This window comes from Lynx canadensis, chromosome B2 (genome assembly GCF_007474595.2).
Source record: "Lynx canadensis isolate LIC74 chromosome B2, mLynCan4.pri.v2, whole genome shotgun sequence".
Taxonomy (NCBI): domain Eukaryota; kingdom Metazoa; phylum Chordata; class Mammalia; order Carnivora; family Felidae; genus Lynx; species Lynx canadensis.
The window spans coordinates 143,537,299-143,552,766 of record NC_044307.1 but is presented as its reverse complement, the minus strand read 5'-3'; the positions used below and the strand labels follow the sequence as shown (position 1 = coordinate 143,552,766).

General features: G+C 50.3%; 1 protein-coding gene across 4 annotated transcripts in view; it reads right to left on the bottom strand.

Moving 5' to 3' along the window:
• SYTL3 (synaptotagmin like 3) overlaps positions 1-15,468 on the bottom strand; it is an 83,292-nt gene that overhangs the window by 35,560 nt on the left and 32,264 nt on the right. For all 4 annotated transcript variants that reach the window (XM_030316706.1, XM_030316702.1, XM_030316705.1 and 1 more), the window contains exons 4-6: positions 6,960-7,011; positions 5,856-5,925; positions 3,229-3,307 (exon numbers count right to left, since the gene is read on the bottom strand). In XM_030316706.1, coding sequence (XP_030172566.1) covers positions 3,229-3,307; positions 5,856-5,925; positions 6,960-7,011 — 201 coding nt within the window. The remainder of the gene's footprint in view (positions 1-3,228; positions 3,308-5,855; positions 5,926-6,959; positions 7,012-15,468) is intronic.

The following is a 15,468-nucleotide window of genomic DNA, read 5'->3' as shown; positions in this document are numbered from 1 at the left end:
GGCTCAGTCTGTTAAGTGGCTGACTCTTGATTTTGGCTGAGGCCATGATCTCGTGGTTAGTGAGATCCAGTCCCATGTTGGGCTCCAGTCCACCCTGGCAGCTCGGAGCCTGCTTGGGGATTCTCTCTCTCTCCCTCTCTGTCTCCCCCTCTCTCTCCCCCCCCGCCACCGCTTTCTCAAAATAAATAAATGAACATAAAAAGAGGTAAAATTAATTTTAACACTATTTTTCATTTACCACAATATATCTAAAATACTGTTAAAATATATGATCAATATTAAAATCAATGACATTATTTACTGGGTAATTGACATACAGTCCTTACTAGTTTCTGGTGCACATTATAAAATGATCACCACATCAAGTGTAAGACTGTCCATCACCAGGTAAGATTGTTCCAATATTACTATCAGTATCCCCTATGCTGTGTGATTAATTAGCTTTTTAATTTCGCTTTTTTAAATACTAAGTTTCCAGAATCTGGTGTGTGCGTTTTACTCTTCCCCGCCCCCCCCCCCCCCCCCCCCCCCCCCCCCCCCCCCGGCAGGCCACTCTTCAAGAGCCACCTGTGGTTAGCATACTGGACGGCCCAGCTCCAGGGTGTAAATAATCCTCAGTTGTTGCTCTTGATTAGGTATTCCTGCATGTACTGCCAAAGGTACATCTGCAGAGTGTCTCTTTTCTCCGGAGGAGAAGCTCGCCTGCCCCCCCAAACCCCAGGGCATTCCCCTTCCCACCAGGATGTGCGGGACCTCTCCTCTCTGAGAGCGCTGCTGTCCACACTGGCCGCGGGTCTACCCTCCGGAAACCGTGGGGCAACTTTCTGCTCCTGGAAGTGAGCAAGGTCCCGGCACACCAGGCCCTCCAGGTGGACAGTGAACCTGGGCTCCTCATACAGCTAAATTCCAGCCCAGCTATGAAGGGGGTGAGGCCCTCGGGGCAGGGGGAGGGGGTGTCCCCTCACCACCATCTGTTTGGCATTCACCCCAAAGCCTGTGCCTTCATCTGGTCCATTTATGTCCACAGACGAGGCAGGTGGGGGTGTCTCCTAAGTATCCAGCTTCTAACAAGTAGGCTTGTGATCAGCTTTGTCAGGTGAAAAGGAAAAGTAACAGCGAGAAGCACAGAATGGTCCTGAAATGAAAATCAACGATTTGCTCCTCCCCTTCTGAGCGGGGGTGGGGGGGGTGGGGCTATAGTGCTGGAATCTCCTAGACATGCAAAGATAATAAAAAGGGCTGGAAATCGCTTTCTTCCAACTGGATCGGCTTCACGGGGCAACACGGGCCGCCAGAGGTCGTAGCTCTGGGGCAGCTTCCTAAACTCTTGAGGCTAAGGCCCCCTCCAGCCATCCCCCCAGACCCCAGGCACCCTCAGAATGAGGCCGTCCTCTGTACCCACTTCTGTAGGAAACACACAGCAAAAAGGATCAAGAGGGACCTGTGCACGATAGCTCAGGACCTGAAGAGGCAGGAATCAGCCCCACCCCTGCTACGTGCCCTGAGGCAGAGACAGGGTGAATGGTGGAGAGCCTGTGCCCTGCCCTGTGGAAGCAGCGGGGAGCACCTGAGAGAGGCCCCCCCCCGCCCCCCCCCCCCCCCCGGGCAGACCGCCCTGGCGGGGGGGGGGGGGGGGCCAGAAAGCTGGGTGTTTCCACCCCTGCCTCTGGGCTGAGGTCCTGGCGTCCCATGAAGCACCAGTGTCTGAACAAGCAGGGAGGGGACCTGGGGTGGGGGGTGCTTCAGTCCATATTCCATGGCAGAGACAGGATGCTGCTTTGCTCTTTTGAATCCCCCCTGCCACCCCTTGCCACCGGGGATTAGCCCCAGCTGTCCATCTGGGTCTGCTGCTCTATACTGATGCCATCTCCATAACACTCGAGGTATTGACACGGCAAGTCTCCAACATGTAAGCAAGGGTACAGGAGAGGCTATGGGTACGAAAGCACGCTCCAATGTACCCGTGCGTGGGTCCCAGCGTGTGTAGGAGGGCGAGTGGGACATGGGACAAGATGAAACGTGCATCCTGCCTCTCTGGGCGTCTGGCTGAGGGATTACCAGGCCAGAGTTAATGCTGAGACATGATTCCAAAATACAGTGGTGGGAGGGAGTTCACATAAGCCGCATGGATTTGGGTAGAGGCCGTGCTTCTAGAAAGAGACGCTGAGAAGTTTCGACAAGAGCAGCGTCAGCAGGAACGGGGCCAGCCGCTCAGAGTTCAGGCCGCCGTTCCAGTTGGAAACCCGCGTCCAAGGCTGGTGCGCACGGAGGGCGGATGTGGTCCGCAAGCCCGGCAGACTAACGGGGTGGTTTTAAACCTCCGAGCTCTATTAGCAAACAGGTGGCATGAGATTTGGCTGCTTCGCCCTTCTGAAGCAGAGGGGGACAGACGGTCTCGTGAGATGGTCACTTCCCTGTTTATCTAAAAAGGGTGCTTTGATTTCAGTTGTCACGATACGGCTCGGAAGGGCTCGTGGGGGAACTCAGAGGACTAATTAAAATCAAGTAATAAGACTGTCTCAGAGCCAAGGCACAAGCCCGACCCCATCCACAGGCATTGGCATGGGCAGAAACCAAACAGAAGCACCGTGAGAGAGAATGGATGCCCGAGACCCCCTGATCCCACTCAGGACCTTCTCTAAATGCCTGGCCTGCTCTGGGCACCTTAGCAGGTCTAAGTGGGGGCTATTCTCTGGGATTTGCAGCTTAAGATCCACAGGGGGAAATACCTGATAGGAAACAACATCGAAAGAGGCAAGATTCTGAGCAGTGGTAGTTCTGGGTTCCTTGCGTCTACAAATCATAGGGTTCCTGCTAACTGAAGAAGATAAATTTACCAAGGAGGAAAGGACAAGTAGTTCCACGCAAGCGACAGACGCTGGGCCCCGCCTGGCCTGAAAGCTCCCAGTTTTCATTCATTGGAACTCTCTACTGTCTCCGCTGGTCCTTGGGAGAGGCTGTGATGGGTGCCAGGACCGGCTGCCAGGTCTGTGCTGAGCTCTGGCAGGTTTGGGTAGCAGTAGGGGTAAACTGAGCCACTCCAGTGGCCTGAAGGGTGTCTCCTCTTCCCCCGGGAAACCAGAGCCCTGCTCTGCACGGGAGGGGTGAAGGGCCAGCGCTGTGGCTTTCCCCAGGGCCTAGAGACAGAGGTCCCTGGCCGTGCCTCGGCCAATGGGCTTGGCTGGCCCGGGGGGTGGTGGGAGGAACACATCGGAGGCATCCACTTACTTTTCATGTGGGTGGTAACAGACAGAAACAAATTTTCCATGGACTTATTAAATCCTTTAAACTGACCAAGTTCCTGTAACTAAAACAGAGACAGAGGAGAGAGAATGAGAGTTATATCTGAAGACCCGTGTCTGCCCCAGCAGCCTCCAGGTCGCCAACCCCCAAACACTGGCAGGTGTGAGTGGAGTGGGGGTGCTCCGGGTGCGTGCAGGTGTGTGTGCATGCATGTCTGGAGAGGGGAGGGCACTATCCTCTCAGGAGGTAGGGACCCTCTTACTCAGCTTCTTTCCTCTGAGGTTTGTACACCCACATCTAAGGATAGGGGCATCAGCAAGGGGCGTTGGACAGCAACTACCTCTTGGAAATATAACCAACATTTCACTGGCTCAGACTGCACTCAAGTACACTCCTGCTTCTTTAACTGCTCTTGTATGACCCCACCCCAGCTCCAGGCGGAGGGGATGGCAACACAACAGCCAACACAACAGTGACACAGGGGCCGATGGTGGTACCAGGCTCAGGGGACCAGCCTGGAGCCAGGAGTTAGTTCCACCCCTCCAAGCAGGAGGGAGAAGAAAAAGCAAAAATGACAGAAAGGAGATCACTTCCCCTTCAAGTCCCATCCATCTATCTACCCCTCCATCTATCCTTCCCTCCATCCCTCTGTCTCCCCCTCCATCCACCCCTCCATGCTCACCCTTCCAGCCACCCATCTACTCATCCCTCCTTCCCTGTTTCCATCCAGCCATCCCTCCTTCCCTGTTTCCATCCATCCATCCTCAATCCATCCGACTCATCCCTCCTTCCTTCCTTCCCTGGTTTCCATCCATCCTCATCCACTCCATCCACTCATCCTCATCCATCCATCCAACTCCAGCCATCATAGATCATATCCATACTTCCATCTTCTGTTCCATCCATCCCTCATCCATCAATACATAGATCAATCCATCCCTCCATCAAGATCCACTCATCCATCATCCCTCCTTCCTGTTCATTCATCCATCTATCCATCCATCCATCCATCCCTCCATCCCTCCATCCATCTATCCTTCCATCCCTCCTTCCCTCCATCTTTCCTTCCCTGTTTCCATCCATCCCTCCATCCCTCCATCCATCTATCCATCCATCCCTCCATCCCTCCATCCACTCATCCCTCCATCCCTCCTTCCCTGTTTCCATTCATCCATCTATCCATCCATCCATCCATCCATCCATCCATCCCTCTATGCCTCCATCCATCCATCCATCCATCCCTCCATCCATCTATCCTTCCATCCCTCCTTCCCTCCATCTCTCCTTCCCTGTTTCCATCCCTCCCTCCATCCCTCCCTCCCTCCATCCATCCACTCATCCCTCCTTCCCTGTTTCCATCCACCCATCCACCTATCCCTCCATCCCTCCTTCCCTGCTTCCATTCATCCTTCACTCCATCTCTCTGTCCCTCCCTCCATCCCTCCCTCCCTCCTTCCCTGTTCCATCCATCCGTCCATCCATCCATCCATCCATCCATCTGTCCATCCATTCAGGAAATACATCTGTGCTGGAACAAGTTGGGAGGATTTAGAATCTCAAGTAGAAAGTGGACAACAGAATTTTGAAGTTCATTCCAGGGTCTCAGTTTGAAACTGGAAAAAGAATGAATATACTCTCTCTCTCACTAGCATATGAATGTGCCTTTCTATGTACAGCTATAGTTACTCTCTTTAATTTGCAGGATGGTAATAATGAAAATAATCAAGACCATGTGTTTTCATGGCACTTTACAGTTTCATTTATTTATTTATTTATTTATTTATTTATTATTATTATTTTTTTTACTTTACAGTTTCCAAGTACCAGTACAGACATTATTTTGTTAATGTCTCACACCAGCCATGAGAAACAAGCCAGAGGAGTATAATTATTTCCACCTCCCAAGTGGGAACACAGGTAACTCCAAGATCATACCACTAATTTCTGTAGACAGAAATGCTCCTGGTCTACTTTATATTAGCATCTAAAAACACACAAAAGTACACACACACACACCCCAGGCACTCCCACACGTATAAATCACACACCTGTGAATCGACATGTATTTCTTTCTTTTTACTCCCCCAGAGGCCCCCAACGCACTGCAGCCTATTCAGAACCCCACACTCAAGAGCACAGTGCACAGTTAGGGAAGACAGCCAGCAAAATGACAAGAGTAAAGTGGTGGGGACGTGGGGTGCAGCCAAGGATGTGGGGTACAGGCCGGGATGCAGGGCACAGGTGAGGACATGCGGTGCAGGCGGGGATGTGGGGTGCAGGTGAGGACAGGGGGCACAGGCAAGGATGTGGGGCGCAGGCGCAGGTGAGGACGTGAGGTATAGGCGGGGATATGGGGTATACATGAGGTTGTGGGGTGCAGGCAGGTGAGTCACTGTTATGCAGATGATCCCATGGCCCCCAAAGCATAGCGGACACACAGACACTGGGCAGGCCCAGCCCTTCTGGCCTCTATTCTCTGCCTCCCTCCACGGCCAGCTTCAGCCACAATTGGATCCCTTTGCTCTGGGGGTCTTGGTCCAACCTCTCAGACCCCCTTTCTTCCTCCATTTCTCTCCCACGTCCCCTTCCCCAGGGAGGCACAGACACATTACCCTGCGGGAGCTGCTGGTGCACTGGCTTTCACTCAGAGGAGGTGGGGTAGGAGGAACCACGGAAATGTTGCTGCCAAGGAAAAACACAGGGATGAGAAACAGGTCATGGATGATCCAACTGTTAGGCTTACAAATACACAAGACTCGCCTTCACCCTACAGTTCATGTTCTCTGATTTTTTCTTTCCTTTCCTTCCTCGCATTTTAGAAGAGGAGCCCGCAGCCCCGCCTGGATCTGCCCCTCCCGACAGGGCATTACTTCCCGGTATCGGAACGTGGCCAAGGAGCACCATGCTGCCGGTGTCGCTGCCTCGCGCCCCACCCGTGTCGCCTAAAGGAGCCCGGCCGCTCTGGGACCCAGACTCCACGCACGTGTCTGATACGGACGTGCGCGTTCTCTCGGCCCAAACCGCACCAGCAGAAGTGCCAAAAATTCCGTGGATGTCATAAATCACCAAATCGAGCATGAGAGGGATCAGAAGTTTGTGATGGGGGAGTAAAAGAAATGAAGAGGTCCCGAGATTGGAAAATCTCATTATGGGCCAAAAAAAAAAAAAAAAAAAGAAAAGCTGCTGGTGGGGAGCTTTCAGCAACACTTCAATAAATTCGGTGCAATCGGGTGTGTGAATTGTTGCCGGCTTCAAGAACGCCGGGTGTTTAGGATGTGCATCAAGAAGTTAGCATCTCGCAGAGTCTCCACTTCATTTCCATTGGATTACGCAGATGTCTGAGGCGTCAGGCACTGGGCGTGATGTTGGAGACAGGAGTGATTCGTAAAACAAACGCTCGGTTTAGAATCTCATTTAAGATGCCATCAAAAATAATATTTCGTTTCCTTACAACATTTCAGAAGAATGTAAGCAATAAAACCTGTCGTGAGAAAATGCTCTGTGAGCTGCTAAGAAGGCTTTTCATAAGAATCTGGAAATATCTCTGTTTAAATCTTTTCCAGGCACTTTATCATTTAAAAAAAAAAAAAAAAAAAAAAAGTCACATTCCAAAGCAGCCAGGTCTGAAAGTCAAGAGATCTAGAAGTTCTTTCAGCGAGTCCTTGGTGCTCCAGCCCTGGAGGGGCCAGGACGGTCTGGCCTGGTATAGCACTCACCTCAGTTCCTGATAAGATTGCAAGAGCTTTGCTCCAGCCCTGTCGTGTTTGCCTGGAAGAGATACCAGGAAAGGTCACTCGTTAGTAAGAAGACAACCTTGGGGAGGCAAACACAGAAAGTAATCGATTAGAATTCTTATTTTTCTAATACCACTTCTTGCAATTAAAAAGTAAAAAACCATCTTGGGGGTGACAGAAAGGCCCTAGGGGGCGCCTGGGTGGCACAGTCAGTTAAGGGTCCGACTTCAGCTCAGGTCATGATCTCACCGTTCGTGGGTTTGAGCCCCGCGTCAGACTCTGCGCTGACAGCTCAGAGCCTGGAGCCTGCTTCGGGTTCTATGTCTCCCTCTCTCTGTCTGCCCCTCTCCTGCTTGTACTCACTCTCTCTCTCTCTCTCTCCCTCTCTCTCTCTCTCCCTCTCTCCCTCAAAAATAAACACATAAACTTTAAAACAACAAAAAAAGAAAGGCTCTAAAGTTCTATTGTGGTGATGGTCACATCAATAAATTGACTAAAAAAAATTATGGACTTAAATGAAGTGTATGTTCTATAAACTACATTCTGCTAAAGCTGTTGTTAAAAACATGCACATACACCCACGCTAAGAGACCACAATTGCTAGGAAAGGCTGCTTTTATTAAAAGTTGACGTCGGGTTAGATTTTCTAAATCTGGAAAATTTGAAAAGTAGTCCTAAGCTTCCAAGCTTCCATTTGTCCGTTGGAAACATTTCATAATTGAATGACTATATTCCTCTAAACATTCCTTGTTATGGAGATTAAATTAATCTGTTAAAAAATGTAATCTGCTTATTTCTAGTTATGGAGGCTAATAATTTCCTAAATAAGACTGCATCTGATATAGTACTCTTTTTGTTTCAAATAAAGGGGATTTTATGATGTATTACGTCCCCAAAAATAGAACTCTACATGTTCATAGTTCTGTGAACACAATGTTTCCTGGCCCAATGCATAGGAAGAGGTTAGTCTGCCCAGCTGGGAAGCCTTCTAGCAGATTCTCTTGCTCAGGGACGTTCCCCATTGGGCTTCACGCTGCTCAACACACGGCTGAGAACCACCGGACCTGGCATCCTAGGAGGTCTGTCTAGCTCCTGTGTTGTGTGTTTGAAAGTTTTAATCCATTCCAAAGAAAGGCTTACGCACCCACATCATCTCTGTAAGGCATGGAGAAGGCAGGGAGGAGCTTGGGAGGAGGAAGGCAAGCATCTCTGATGTCGAGCCCAGAGGCAGGTGGTGCCCAGCTGACCCTAAGCCGTGCAGCCCCCAGGAGCTGGCCTCAGGGACTGCATGAGCCCTGACATCATAGGTCGGACTTTGGGTCTCCCTGTTTGTGTACATTTGGGGGGAGGTTCATGACGGTGTTCACCAGATTCTAAAAGGAGTCTGTGAGCCCTCCCCATCCCCCGTTAAGAAACGCTTCTGGGGGTATCCGGGTGGCTCAGTCGGTTGAGCTTACAACTTCGGCTCAGGTCTTGATCTCGCAGTTTGTGAGTTCGAGCCCCACGTTGGGCTGTCTGCTGTCAGTGCAGAGCCCGCTTTGGATTGTCTGTCCCCTCGCTCTGCCCCTCCCCCTCTTACGCTCTCCCAAAAATAAATATTAAAAAAATAATAATAAAGAAACGCTTCTCCAAGGCAGAACAGAAAGGCGGCCCCCAAAGGCTGAGAGCTGCGCTGGTGATGGATGAAATCCCACATCTGCAGGAGCCACTGGAAAGAAAAGAGCTAGGCCGGAAGGAAAAGAGAACCGCCCCAACTGCAACACGGTCGGTTGTCATGAAAGCAGAGAGAAACAAGGCAAAGAAAGAGAAAAGGTAGTGACGCTGTTTACCCGCGGTGTCCTGGTAAAGACGCAGAACCCAAGAGAGAGTGAGTTCTGAGCCCTCTTGTGGGTTGGCTGGTTCGCTCACTCTGGCTGCTGGCTCCTTTCCCGGCTGCCCGCCCTCAGCAGACCCTCAACATCTTGTCCCCAGACTGCTGTGACAGCGTCCCCATGGCACCAGAGTTACAGTCTCCCCGCCCCCCAAACGGTGCTGTCCTTCCACCGCCTAACGCGCTGCAGTGACTCCGTATTGCCGTCGCCCAACGTCCGAGCCCCACGCAGCATCCCTGGGCCTCCACACCTGCTCTGGGCCCACCTCTCCCGCCAGCCCCAGCAGCATCTCTTCTTACTCCTTCTTTCAGCCCTGCTTCCCCAGACGTTGTCTACTTACTCCCACCTCATCTCCCAGTGCCCTGAGCTCCACCCTTAGCTTCAGTTCAGTCCCCCTACACCGCATTTCCAAATACCCCTCCCCAGGTCCCAGGGAAGGCCTGGCCACAGACGGCTCTCTGCTGCCCCCTGCTGGCCTCATCGGGCCTGGCCGGCCACGCCATGGGCTCAGCAAACCCTTTCTGTAAGGACCAAGTAAGTATTCCAGGTTCCGCGCAGGCTCTGTCCTCTGCCCCTGTGACAGCAGCCAGACACACTACGAAAGAGTGGGCTGTGATAAAATATGATGGACACTGAAATTTGAATTTCATGTTTGTTTTTTTTTTTTAATGTGATACAAACATTCTTCTGGCCATTCAAAAATGTAAAACTCATTCTTCACTCACAGGACATACAGACACAGACAGAGGGACAGTCTTGGCCCTTGAGACCTGCTGCACCCCATGTCCTAGGTACCCCAAGTGTGGGCAGTGCGGCCCGCTGCATCACAGCCGGAAGCTTGTCGGCAATGCAGAGCCCTAGGCCGGTCACTGGAGTTTGGGAAGCGCTGCCCTGGGGCTGTGTCCTGTTCACTGTGTGTGTCCATTTTATTTCCTCTCCCATCCCTCAGTTGTTTCTTACCAGGGGCTTCCTTAAGAAGCACTATCTACTGTTTGTTAATATTTACTTATTTATTTATTTTTACATTTATTTATTTTTGAGAGAGTGAGAACGAGTGTGAGTGGAGGAGGGGCAGAGAGAGAAGGAGACACAGAATTTGAAGCAAGCAGCAGCAAAGAGCCTGAGGCAGGGCTTGAACCCTTGAATGTGAGATCATGACCTGAGCCAAAGTCAGACACTTAGCAGACCCAGCCACCCAGGCACCCCTATTTATTTATGTTTAAGAGAGAGAATTGATTTCTTTTGAGAGAGAAACCTCGAGTCTGTGAGTCGGGGGAGGGGGAGGGAGGGAGGGAGAGAGAGAGAGAGAGAGAGAGAGAGAGAGAGAGAATCCCAAGAAGGCTCCACACTGTCAATGTAGAGCCTGATGCAAGGCTCGATCCCACAAACCATGAGATCCCTGACCTGAGCTGAAATCAAGAGTCAGACGCTTAACCCACTGAGCCCCCCCAGGGGCCGGGTGAGATTTCTTATTTTAGAAATGCTTTCTATTTGTCCTGTGTATCTTACCCTGCTTAAGTCAAGAAACAAAGCTGGTGCACGTGGGTTGGGACATCCGGCCTTGGGTGTGAGGGCCCTGAGGGGAGGCACGGGCCTGGCAGTGTGTGTGCCAACAGCGCCCTCCATGCCCCCCCTCGGCTCCCCCTTGGGTCCTAGCCCTGCCCCTCCCCCTCCAACACACCCTCCAGAGGGGGAGGTGCTGTCCTTTGCGTGCAGCGCCCTGTGTGGATCCGACAGCCAATGAACTTCGTCCACCGCATCCAAGGCTGCTCTGGGCTGAGTTGTATCCCCTGAAAAGACATGCTGAATCTAACCCCTAGCACCTGCCACTGTGACCTTATTTGGAGATAGAGTCCTTGCAGATCAAGCTAAGGTGAGGTCATTAAATGGGCCTAATCCAACATGACTGGTGTCCTTATAAACAAGGGGAAAATGGGGGGCTCCTGGGAGGCTCAGTCCGACTCTTGATTTCGCCTCAGGTCATGATCTCACGGTTGGTGAATTCAAGCCCCACATCAGGCTCTGCATTGACGGCATGGAGCCTGCTTGGGATTCTCTCTCTCCCTTGCTCTCTGCCCCCCCCCCCATGCTGTCCCTCACTCTCTCTCTCTCTCAAAATAAATAAACAAACTTTATTTTTAAAAAAGAAAAGTTTAGTCACAGAGAGAGACATGCACACAGAGAAGACGACAATGTGGCACCTTGACTTTGGACTCCCAGCCCCCAGAACAGTGAGCCAGCAACACATTCTAGCTTTGTTCTAGCTCAGAGGTCCTTTGTGATTCAGTCCCCCCTGCCTCCCAGGATCACCTTCTGCCGTATGGGTCACCTGTCCCCTTCGTGGGTCCTGGTGAAGGTGGATTCCCCAGATGCCGGCGCCTCACGAGACTGTGCTTCTCCTGTTTTCCTGGCTCACGTGGCTCTCTGCCCCTGCCAGGGGATTATTCCCCGGGATCCGGTGCCTGTCCTCACCAGGCTGGCCTCTTCATGCTTGCCCTGCACACTTCATTAACATTGCCGCCTGCGCTGTGATGGTGCACCTCTGTGTCGGTCTCCCCGACTGGACGGTGAACTCTTTGAGGACACGGGTCCCATCTTATGCATCTTGGTGTCACCGGCATCAGCAAAGGGTTTGTCATGCGGGGGTGGGGAGGGGTGGCTATAAATCCAACGGCCACCAGCACTGTTTTACCGAGAAGCGTTACCTCCTCGTTTGAGCCATACGACCAAATACACGCGAAAAGACGGTCATCGTGTTTTCACAACTCAGCTTACGTGTAACTCATCCGCTCATTCACACTCGTCGTGTAGAATCCACAGGGGCACTTTTACGGGGACAAGGATAAGGAGGACGCAGCTCTGCTCACAAGTGAGAGCATATGGTGCTGGAAGGGTCCATTCAAGCTACAGAACACGGCCGTGGTTTCTGGAGCAAAACCCAGGTCTGCAGCTGGCACAAGCGTGCCTACGACAAGTCACCTTCCATCTCTGCGCCACTTCTCGATGCAAGGGGCGCCTGGGTGGCTCAGTGGGTTGAGCGTCTGACTCTTCACCTCGCAGGTCGTGATCTCACGATTCATGAATTCGAGCCCCACGTGGGGCTCTGTGCTGCACTGACAGCTGCTTCGGATTCTCTCTCTCTTCCTTTCTCTGTGCCCTCTTCCACTTGTGCGTGCGCACCCCCCCCCCCACACTCTCTCTCAATATAAACTTTAAAAAAGGAAAAATAAATACAGGTACGGCACTCTATTTCACGTGCTCACAGAAACTCCCATAGAACGGATGTCCCTCCTGGCTGGGCTGCATCGTCATGCCGGTCAAGCACACGAACCGCCAGCCTACCAGCACCCTGGACCCCAGGCCCTGCGGCAGGTGCCACGCCCCGCTCCCCCAACACTCTTCCCGCTTGGGTGACGTGTTCACAGCAAAGAGGGCGCGGGGCAGACTCTCTGTAATGTCCCAGTGCAATTCAGCCAGCCCGGCAACTCACGCTGTCGTGGTGGCCAAGCGGCCTCCCGTCCTCAACTGCGGGATCTGTGTGGGTTATTCTTCTTGCAAGACATCACCCCTAACTTCTCCTGCTACACTGTAAGGCCCCACAGCGGCCCTTTGTCAGAACAGTTAAACACACCCAGACAGCCATGTGGGATCCAGCTGTAGAGCTAACAGACCGTCAAGCGGAAGGATGGCCTGGCCCACAACCACCTCTCTGTTGGTGCCCACGGAGGGGAGCAGCGCCCTGTGTAGGAACCCGCAGCCTGAATTCCAGGTATGACGCAAAGCATAAGGCAGGCGGGGCTGGCTATCCCATGTGGAGCCTTCCTGGGAACAATGCAAATGTGCCCCTTCCTCAAGACACTTTTGTCCACCCTTAGGAATTGGTCGTAATATACGGATTTTGTTAGAACAACGCATCGTGCTGATTCTTCCAGAAAAGTCATCACAATAAGCACACAATTTTTGGATGTCGTGAACTGTACCCCTTTAGTGGTGGCTCCCTAGTACGGCATTCAACCTGTACAACTGTAGGTGACAGGCCTGATGGTCGGTCCACACTGGAGCTTGAGTATCCTCTAAATTTTAGAAAAGGTGAATAAGACCAAAGGTTGGAGGGGGTATTGGACAATCACAGCGTGTTTTAGGACTTTTTTTCTTTAGTAGGAAAGAAAGTGCCTAGAACAATAAAGTTTTAAACCAATTTTTGGCTCACATATGCAAAATGGAAAATGTCTCAAAAAACTTGACCTATAAACCCCTCAGCATATAAAGAATCACGATATCCTGTCATAAATGATTTTGGAGGTGGATTCCAGAAAAATTTTTAAATATATTTTAGTCCTTAGAGAAGCTTTGAGTTTAAATAGCACTGGGGCCAAGCCACTAGCCCAATATGAAAGAAGATGAAGTGTGCAACTGTGAACCAGCAACTAATGCCTCCAGGGGAACAAAAATTAATAACAGTAGATTTATGACCCTGTTGGCAGAAAATATCCCTCATCCAGTATCCTTCTGCCACTAGACATTACTCTTCTGCTTAGTTGCAAGAGAGGAAAATAATTTTTGCTCCTTACTTAAGCTCCCTATAGTCTATCGGCAGAAATCCTGGATGGCTTTCATGTTAACAATAATCACCAAGCGCTGGGCAGTAACTCTTCCCCAAAGATATACTTCAGGTTGGTAGTAACTGGCCTAGGTTTGAGGACGTGGGGACTAGAGCATGGACTGCCTTCCTGGGTCTCTTGATTTTCTCTAAAAGTGGAATGTAGGTTTCAGGAGTTCTCTATTCTAAAGAATTTGGATATTAATCCTTTATCAGATATGTGATTTTGCAAATACTTTCTCCCATTCCGTGGGTTGCCTTCTTACTCTCTTTACGGTGTCCTTTGATGCACAAGTTTTTCATCAGGATGTAGTCCCATTAGTCCTTTTTTTTTCTCTGTTGCCTGGGCCATCTAAAAAAATCATCGTCAAAGCCAATGGCATCTTTCCCTCTATATTTTTTCTTCTTCTTCTTTTTTTAAATGTTTATTTATTTTGGAGAGAGAGAGAGAGACAGAGCATGAAGGGGGAGGGGCAGAGAGAGAGGGAGATAGAATCTGAAGCAAGCTCCAGGCTCTGAGCTGTCAGCACAGAGCCATACGCGGGGCTTGAACTCATGAACCGTGAGATTGTGACCTGAGCTGAAGTCGGATGCTTAGCCAACTGAGCCACCCAGAGCCCCTATATTTTTCTTTCACAACCTTTATAGTTTTAGATCTGTTGTCCATTTGTACTGTGTTAGGTAGGGATCCAACTTTGTTCTTTTACATGTGAGTATCCAGTTTTCCCAGCGCCATTTATTAAAGCCTGGCCCTTCCGCCTTGAACGATATCGGCATTGTTGAAAGTCATTTGACCACGTATGCAAGAGTTTTTCTCTGGGTTTTCTAGGCTATTCTATTCCACTGTTCTCTGCTTGTCCTTATGCCAGTGTCACATTGTTTGGATCACTGCAGCTTTGTAGTAAGTTTTGAAATTGGGAAGCATGAGTCTTCTAACTTTCTTCTTCCTTTTCAGGAAACAAACAGGGGCACTTGGGTGGCTTAGTCGGTTAAGCGGGCTCTTGATCTCAGCTCAGGTCATGATCTCACGGTTCTTGGGATCAAGCCCCGAGTCGGGCTCTATGCTGATAGCATAGAGCCTACTTGGGATTCCATCTCTCTCTCTGTGTCTCTCTCTCTCTCTCTCTCTCTCTCCCCGTCCCTCCTTCCCTTCCTCCCCTCTCTCTCTCTGCCCCTCCCCTGCATATGTGCACTGTCAAAATAAATAATTATTTTTTTAAAAAGAAACAAAATGATCCAATTTTTAAAATGGGCACAGGACTTCAACAGTCAAGAAAATATACAAATGGCCAATGAGTACATGAAAATGAAAAGATGTTCAACATCACTCATCATTAGGGAAATGCAAACCAAAACACAACAATGCAGCCACTATGGAAACTAGCGCAGAAGTGTCTCAGAAAAATTAAAAACGGAACTACGATATGACCTAGCAATCCCACACTGGGTATATATCCAAAGGATATGAAATCACTACTGAACAGACATTTACACTCCCATGTTCACTGCAACATTGTACACAACAGCCAAGACATAGAAACAACTTAAGTGTCCTTCAACTGATGAACAGTTAAAGAAAATGTGGGATATATTAAAACAGAATATTTTCAATCATAAGAAGGAAGAAATCCTGGGGCGCGTGGGTGGCTCAGTCGGTTAAGCAACCAACTCTTGATATTGGCTCAGGTCGTGGTCTCATGGTTCATGGTTCAAGCCCCACATCTGGCTCGATGCTGATGGCACAGAGCCTGCTTGGGACTTTCCCTCTCCCCCTCTCTCTCCCTCTTCCCTGCTCACACGCTCCCCCTCTCTCAAAATAAATAAATATTTCTTCTAAAAAAAAGGAAGAAATCCTGCCATTTGTAACAACATGGATAGACCTTGAAGGCATTATGCTAAGTGAATAAGTCTGACAGAAAAAGATCAATACTATATGATGTCACTTATATGTGGAATCTAAAAACATGAAACTCAGGACAGAGAGTAGAATGGTGGTTGTCAGGGGTGGGGGGGGGGTAAG